At 37.0% G+C, this 8,869-nt stretch overlaps 1 protein-coding gene across 1 annotated transcript; it reads left to right on the forward strand.

Moving 5' to 3' along the window:
- Positions 1 to 4,052: 4,052 nt before the first annotated feature.
- LOC108981576 (16 kDa phloem protein 1-like) lies at positions 4,053 to 8,011 on the forward strand. The gene is made up of 5 exons (XM_035683146.1): positions 4,053 to 4,256; positions 5,047 to 5,112; positions 6,881 to 7,019; positions 7,354 to 7,489; positions 7,572 to 8,011. Exons 1-5 carry the CDS (start codon positions 4,190 to 4,192, stop codon positions 7,632 to 7,634), a joined length of 471 nt encoding a protein of 156 aa, XP_035539039.1. The 5' UTR covers positions 4,053 to 4,189; the 3' UTR covers positions 7,635 to 8,011.
- Positions 8,012 to 8,869: the final 858 nt, after the last annotated feature.

The raw sequence follows: 8,869 nt of genomic DNA on the forward strand, positions 1-8,869 counted from the left end.
GAGGAAGTAAAGGATGCTCTATTTTCTATACCCATCGATAGCAGTCCAGGGCCAGATGGTTTTGGTTCAGGATTCTTCAAAGTTTGTTGGGACTTTGTTAAAGATGACCTCCTTTTAGCCATTGTTGATTTTTTCCATAGCCATATGCTTCCAAAAAATTTCACTGCTTCTTATATTGTTTTAATCCCGAAGGTGGATAAACCCTATGGTTTTGATAAGTTTCGGCCTATTAGCCTTTGTTCCGTGGTCTATAAGATTTGCTCAAAAATTATTGTGGCTCGTATGACTAGTTTGCTCCCTAAAATGATATCACAGGAGCAGGGAGCTTTTATTCCCTGACGCAGTATCTTTGAGAATATCAGTTTAACTCAGGAAATGGTCCACTCTATTCATAGGAAGTCCATTGGAGGTAATGTTCTGGTGAAGCTTGACATGTCTAAGGCTTATGATCGAGTAGATTGGAATTTCTTATTACATGTTTTGGTCAGTTTTGGATTCTCTCCTAATGTTTGTGACCTGATTAACTCTTGTATATCCTCGCCGTGGTATTCTGTCATGATGAATGGGACCCCCATGGGTTTCTTCAAAGGTGAGCGAGGCCTACGGCAAGGTGACCCCTTATCGCCTTACCTCTTCATCATAATCCAAGAGGTATTCTCTCGTCTCCTTAAGAAATTCTTTGGAAAAGGAAAAATTGGTCAATTTACTCAAGCTAGAGGGACCCCGATTATCTCTCATCTAATGTATGCCGACGATATAGTTATCTTTGCAAATGGTGGAAAAAAAAGTATGAGAGGTTTGATGGAAGTTCTGAACCAATATGAGGAGTGGACTGGTCAAGTGCTTAGTAAAGAGAAGAGTGCCATTTTTTTCTCCAGCAAAATCTCAGTCTCTAGGAAACATGCTCTTCTCCGCTATACTGGGTTTACCAAGGGCTCTTTTCCTTTTAAGTACCTGGGGGTGCCTATTGTGGATGGTAGGCTGAAGGCTTGTGATTTTGGTGATCTTTTGGGCAAAGTGAATAAGAAGATTGCAGGATGGAAGATGAAGATTCTCTCTGCTGGTGGAAGAACTATTCTTTTGCGTCACGTCTTATCTAGTATGGCCACCCACCTTCTTGCTGTTTTAGAAGTCCCCAAAGCGGTGATATGTAGCTTGAATAAGCTTCTAAGCTCCTTCTTTTGGGGTGAAGCTGGAGGCAAGAGTCGGAGGAAATGGATATCCTGGAAGCATATATGTACGCCTACGGACGAAGGTGGTTTGGGTATTAGGGATTTTGGGGATGTTCAAAGAGCTTTACACATGAAACTTGCCTGGAATCTTATCAAGGGCAACTTTCTTTGGGCGGACTTTTTCAGAGGTAAATATGTTAAAGGGAATCACCTATCCCTCCTAACTCCTACTAAAGGGACCCGCTTTTGGAAATCTATTGTCCGAAGTATCCCAGACGTGATAAACAGCTCTAAATGGATAGTGAAAGAATGTAATATCTCTTTCTGGTATGACAATTGGGATGACGAAGGTCCGCTCTACGGTCAATTTCCTGTGGCTGAACATCCATTGATTAAGTTAAAGGAGTGTCGCATTGAGAATGAGTGGGATATTTCCCTCCTGAATAGATTAGTGGGCCATCAGAAAGCCAATGAACTGTATGATTTTTTGGCTAGACGGAAGGAGGGTCAAGATGCGCTTGTTTGGCTGAAGGATAATGAGGGAAAGTTTACTACTAAGAGCGCCTGGGACTGTATAAGGGTTCGGGCCCCCCCTTACCCTGGGCTCAGTGGATATGGCATACTAATCTCCCCAAGAAGATTTCCATCATGATGTGGAAGGCTACTAACAATTGCCTCAGTGTTGACAAGAATATTAGAATGGTGGGCGTCTCAATGGCCTCTAAGTGTAATTGTTGTCAAAAGGGCCATATTGAGGACTTGAACCATGTGCTCTGCACGGGGGATTTCGCAAGATACATTTGGCATCTAGCGGCCACTCACCTAGGGGTTCATATGGCCTCTTTCTACACTTGGAAGGATCAAATTAATTTTTGATTTCGTCGTGCGAGTAAGTCTTCACAGGTTAGAATCATCTTTGGCCTTCTGCCCTCTATTATTTCTTGGAAACTTTGGGAGAGGCGCTGTAAAGCCCGGTATGAAGACAAAGCTCATTCAAAAGAGTCGGTTTGGCACGCTATTAAACTTTGGCTCTGGCGCACCATGGACCAGATCATGAAAGTGTGTTCCCTCTCCGTCCAGGACATGGATATTTTGAATAGACTAGATATCCCAGTTTTATTCTCTAAGCACAAGAGGGTCCGGGTGGTAAAATGACACCGGCCCCGTCAAGGTTGGGTAAAACTCAATATCGATGGTAGTAGTTTCGGGAACCTTGGCACCTCTGGCGCTGGGGGTGTTATTCGGGATGAGGATGGTAGATTACTTGTGGCTTATTCTGTTCCCTTGGGTTTGGGTACCAATAACTTTGCTGAACTCAAAAGCTTATTGGAAGGTGTTCGCAGATGTCACGCGCTTGGATTTTACCGGGTCCAAATAGAGACTGACTCTCAACTGGTGGTTAATTGGATTGTAAAGAATAAGTGCCCCATTTGGTATTTAGAAGATTTCTGGGAGGAGTTACAAGAACATCTTAATAGCCTGGAGTATACAGTGAATCACATCTTTCGTAAAGGTAATGTCGTGGCTGACTTTCTAGCTAAGTGTGGGGCGGAAGGGTTGAACTCTGATTGGGATGACATTCACATGCTGCCTAGCCGGGTGAGGGGTCTTCTCCGCATGGACAAGCTGGGTATGCCCTACCTGAGGATATCATAAGCTTCGTGCCAGGTTTGTTGTTCGTTATTTATTTGTCTCTCGTTGCTCTCAAGTTATTTGCGTCTCTTTTTGCCTTGTGTACTTGGCTTTTTGCAGGTGTCCCTCTTTGGCTCGCTCGGATGTAGGTTATGTATCTTATTTAAGGCCGTGTACTCTATATGGTTATACTGATTTTGATGCCTGGGTTCTTTTTTTCCTAGACTTAGCGCTCATGTAAATCCCTGGTGTCGTACTTGTAACCACGGTTTCCCTCCGCCACAAGTGAGGACAATCAATAAAATTGGGGTCCCGTCCTCTTTTAAAAAAAAAAGATCTCAATTGGTGCATGTCAAAGGAGTCGCATCTATTATAGAATTAAAATATTAAAATATTCATTTTGCCGTAGCGTTTGGGCACTTATGTTCTAATTTGGAACATATTGCTCCTGAATTTCCATTGAACCAACCAAAATGGGTAACAACTCCCTTATAATTGAGAAATAATTTAATTACAAAGAGATTATATAAAAATAATCTTACAAACTAACGTGACTTGATGCAATATGTCAGATTGTAAAATAATTTTTATTATAAAATAGATTTAACGAGTCACATAAAATTACATAAATTTGTGAGTTTATTTGTGTATATTTTTTGTATAGAATAATGATAGGGTTACTACCTTACTACCTCCTATTTACTACTCTTTTTGTATTTGATTTATTTTTTTAATTTTTTATTTTACTTAATGATTAAGAAAGTGAGTATTAGTAAATTTACATATTTTTTTAATTTTTTTTTAATAATTAAAGATGTTAAAAAAATACTTAAAAGAAAATGATAAAAAATAAAAATAAACTTAGGTAATAAATGAGTAGTAATCGGTGGTAAGCTAATCACTACCCTTCTGTATATATAACACTTCTCTTTATAATTTATTAAAAGGGGTTGATGGCAATTGACCTGCAATAAGTTAAGCCATTTATGGCAAAGCGAGTGGATTCATCATGGCAATAAGTTAAGCCATTTATGGCAAAGTTAAGACCAATGTGAACCGGGCCGCCTTTGGAGTCACAGTCTCGTCCACGAGTAACTACGGATTCATCATGGCCCATGGGCGGCTGGCTCAAGGATTTTTATTAAATTCAACCGGTCCACAAATAGCAACGTGCCGGCTTTCAAAATTGCCGTGCACTTTTTTATTATTATTATTATTATTATTATTTATTTCGTAGTATTGGCCAATTGGATGGAAACCCAGAAGTCGCCCAACCGGAGCTCTCTTTGTTCATTCCCATCCTCCATATAAACCGTGCTCGAGTCATGCTGAGACATTTCTTGGAATCTTATTGAAATCACAGAGACAGATACAGAGACAGAGAGATGGCAATTGGGACGATGGAGGTGCTGCTGGTGAATGCGAAAGGCCTTGGTGACACTGATTTCTTCGGTATAATTTACATATATGCGTACGTGTGGGTATCTTTTTGTTCCCTCCGGCGTTTTGCAATTTTTTCTATCTACTTGTAGTGTTAAAATCTTCTCTATCAAAGGCCAGAAAAGATTCATGTGTTCCAGTCTAAAAAAAATATATATATATTCATGTGTTCCTTCTACTTATTCCTCTTCGTTCTTGGTGCGTTTCATCTGCCACTCTCTCTCTCTCTCTCTCTCTCTATGTTTTAATCCGTTTCTACCTTCTCATTCTTCTTCTTGTTTCCTTCGTTTTCAAACGAAATGTAAGGAGTGGATAGATAAGTTAGGATGAGTTGTGATGATTTGTAAATAATAGAATAAAAGTTGAATTATTTAATATATTTTGTGGGTAAATTTAAAAAAATTATTTTAAAATTTGAAAATTTTGAATTTTGAATTATATTTTACGTGAGAATTTAAGAAAATTATAATGATGAAATGAGATGGGTTACGAATACAAACGAGGCCTAAAAGATTTTCAACTTCATTCGATCAAGCTTAAACGATTATATCATATGGATTGAGCCGACTACCAGACCCTTGAATAGCATCATCATGAACATATTCATCTACAACTTTTTCAAAGAAACAACTCGCAAGAATTTGCATAATTTTGCTATATATTACTTCTGCTTACAGCTAATCTTTTGATGAAATTTTCTGGTAGCGATACGTTGCCGTTCCACTCTATTAAATTCAAATCCTGACAAGTTATTGAATTAAGAATAAACTTCCTATCATTTAATGTGTAATATATGTTGCAGGTCGCATGGATCCGTACGTTCTGATACAGTTCAAAAGCCAAGAGCGCAAGAGCACCGTGGCCAGAGGTCAGTTCTTTCTCGATTCCCACTCTCACTTGTCACCGTCATACACTATTTATTGCAGCGAATCCTTTTTTGTTTTTTCTGTTTTTTGTTTTTGTCCTAAGCAAGCAAATTTAACTTTTTTTTTTGTTTTGAGAGAAGCAAATTTAACTTGAAAATGAAAAGAAGATACATTAGGAGGGGACGAAGTTTCATAACAAGATCAATACAATAATTACAGTATAAAAATGATGAAAATAAATAAATAAATCGGATTTTAGAACCAATTTCTTGATGTCTACTCATATTCTACAAAGATGGCACATCTTAAAATATGGTTTTTAAGTAAACCACCGCTGGAGGCAGTGTAAATTGTGAGTATACTTCAGTTTATTATCTTGAGATATTTTTTTAGAGATTCGTAGTCTATTTTTAAGATTATCGGTTAGGAAAAACGATAATATAGTAGAAAGATCAACATCCGATAGATAGATCTGCGGCAGATCATCTGTCTTCCCGCACCTCTGTGGTGGGGTTGGGAGGTGAAGTGGCGTAGATTTGAAAGATCGTGAGGTGGAGAATATACTGGTATGGCACATGTAGCTGGCTAAGTCGTCGAGGTGCAGCGGCGCGTGAAGACCACGTGCGGAAGCAAGTAGTGCGTGAGAGTTGCACGCTGAGATTTTGCCACAAATCTAGAGAGATGGAGAGGCGACTTGTCATGCTCCTTACAGCGAAATCTTTTAATCACAAAGACATGATGACTTGATGTATTATGTTAAATTATAAAATTATTTTTATTATAAAATAGATCTAATATATAATATAAAGTCATGCTAATTTGTATATTTACTTTTATAAAATCTCTTTACGGTGGTATCACTTCTCTTTATTGTATTGTCTTTAGAACCGTTCTCCATGATTAAACTTGAATAACCTAAATGAAAAAGAATAAAAATTGTATTACAGTTTCAAGAAAATGGTCAGTTAGAAAAGTAATTAAGATTGTCTACGAATTTCTAAAAAGGTTTATTATAGCTAATACATAGCATTGCCTTAAAAAAGAAGCACACACCGGATTAATTAGATGACTGGTCAGGGGAATAATTCCAAATACTATCCTTCTATAGGCACAAATATGAACTGATCCAATTTACTTTCTTAAACCTTTAAATAATAAATATAGATATTGTGGGGACAACTCTCTTTGTAATTCAATAGATAGAAGTCCAATTCAGTGTAAACGCCTTAAAGAGTGGAGGTAGTAAATAAATGCCTTGCTTCTGAGGTTAATTATTGTACGGTCACAAAATTGACCGACTGTTTCTTGTAGTATGTTTATTAAAGGAGGAATTCTACTCGTTAGTTACTATACACTTTCACACTTTATACTTATAGTTTTTTTATAAAGTGTAGAGCTGTTTTTCATAAAATATGGAGGTGTTTTTCATATGATGTGGGGTACTGAATAGTAGTTTATGAGAATAATTTTTCTTATTAAAACCACTATGTAAAATTACTTCATCAACCTTGGAGACTTGAGAGGGATTGAGAGAGGGAGGTTCCCATTTTTTTTGCTAGTCTTGATTTTTTAAGCTCAAAGTTCAAACTGTTTGGTGTATGCACCAAAGATAAATAGCAATATAAATATCATACAAACCAAGAATCCCGGAAAACTTTGAGAACCAGCAAAAGAAAGAGAACTGCTGCTTACATAGTTATATGTATAATATATAGGGTATGCTTCTTTTCTGGTTCCAGCCTGTTTTATAGAAATGTATCAGCGTTGCAGGTGAAGGTGGATCTCCGGCGTGGAATGAGAAATTTACTTTCAGGGTGGAGTATCCAGGAGAAGGTGACCAATACAAACTTATTCTCAAGATAATGGATAAGGATACATTCTCTGCCGATGACTTCATTGGGCAAGCCACGTAAGATATCAACGACTGCTTAAGTTTAATCTTTACAGTTTTAAGTTTTCAAACTGCTGACTTCCTTCAAAAAATTTCATGGAGTCGGAGCCAAGTCCTCAGTACTCCTCATTTGCGCATTAATAAGGGCCATTACAAAAGATCATTAAGTCGAGATGATTAGGGTAGCAATGATATCCTCAAGAAAAGTGAGAATGCTAGCTGGAGGAATAATGTGAAGGATACTTTGCTCATACACATGCACATGCACAAGCTTGCACTTCATGTATATACAACCAAAACGATATTTGATGAGCATACTTTGCTCTTTGATTTTACTTTTCATTGTGTTCAGCATCTACGTGAAGGATTTATTAGCAGTAGGAGTGGAGAATGGAACTGCCGAATTACATCCTCGCAAGTATAGCGTGGTTCGCACTGACCAAACTTATTGTGGAGAGATTGAAGTTGGTGTCACCTTCACCTTAAAGGTATTTTTAATAGCAGCATTTTAAAATTTTGATTGACGTTTGGTTATCAATTATTTATTTGATTTCTTTTTTTTTTTTTTAGGTAGAAGATCAGAACTACAGTGAAGAGGAGTTTGGAGGATGGAAGCAAAGCCACCACTACTAGTTCTCTCCCCTCTCCAGTTTGGTCCACATGGAATTTTAAGAGTTCATCCACTGGATTTCGTTAAACTACTGAAGAATTAACAATGAAACTCTTTTTTTATCTGGCAATATGTATTTTTTTTATTAGTTTCATGCTCCATTTGATCAGTGAGAATGGATTTTCTTAGGGATTTTCTTTAGATTGAAAGTTGTAAAGCCGTAAAGGGGTCAAGTTCGAGTACCGAGTACTTTTGTATGTACGAAATCTTAAACTCCAGACCAGACCTCAAATTAGAAAACAGTTCTCAGATCACAACGGAGTTTTTTTGCCCCACAAACATCTTGAAAGGTCGATGAATCTTTTTATGAGGAAAAAAAAAAAAAACCTCAAGCCTTGGATCGGATGGTTGGCAGAGTACAACAGTTAAGGACCTTGAGAATTTTAGTTTATTGAGTTTTCAAATTATTTTGAACATGGGGTGGGGAGACAAGGTTGCCATTTAGGTATTTATTAGCGACTTGTTTCCATGTCGGCCTGAAGTTACTTACTATTTACATGGGGTTGGCATGCGTTTGATGACGTGGTTCGAGTAGCAAAGTCTCACTCATCCATGTCACTGCCACCAACACATGGGACAAAGTGGGACATCTTCGTAGTCCCCCAATCCGAGGTGATTCAACTTCAATAATGAATATATTTTTTTTTTTGAAAGATATTTTAACCATAAAGAAATTACACAACAATAAATTCATAAATTAATGTAATTTGATATAGTACGTCAAATTATAAAGTTATTTTTATTATAAAGTAGATTTAACGGATTCTATGAAATCATGTGTGAATTTATTTTATATAATCTCTTTGTGTATGTTATAATTTTTTTTTTAGAATAAGATAATATTCTAATTTTATTAATTAGCTCACGCTTATGACATAGGAAAATTTTATACAAAGGGAGCAAAGGGGTTACACAAATCTGAAAACCAAGCTCCTATAAAAACTCTAATCCTTAATAAAAACTAATTATAAAAGAGAACGAAAGAAAAGAAAATTAATGATGTAACATGAGAGTTTTTGCACAGTTTAAAGAGAAAAGATATCAATCATGTGTTTAAATAATTCAGGAGAAAAAACTGACCGTAGTGACCATTTTATCGGAAGCAAGGCTATCAACTAAACATGGAATATATCAAATTGGAAAACACTTTTAATAATGAACTGAAAACAGCCACTTGTAAGTCAATGTCCTTCTGCGG

This window comes from Juglans regia, chromosome 12 (genome assembly GCF_001411555.2).
Source record: "Juglans regia cultivar Chandler chromosome 12, Walnut 2.0, whole genome shotgun sequence".
In the NCBI taxonomy this organism is placed as follows: domain Eukaryota; kingdom Viridiplantae; phylum Streptophyta; class Magnoliopsida; order Fagales; family Juglandaceae; genus Juglans; species Juglans regia.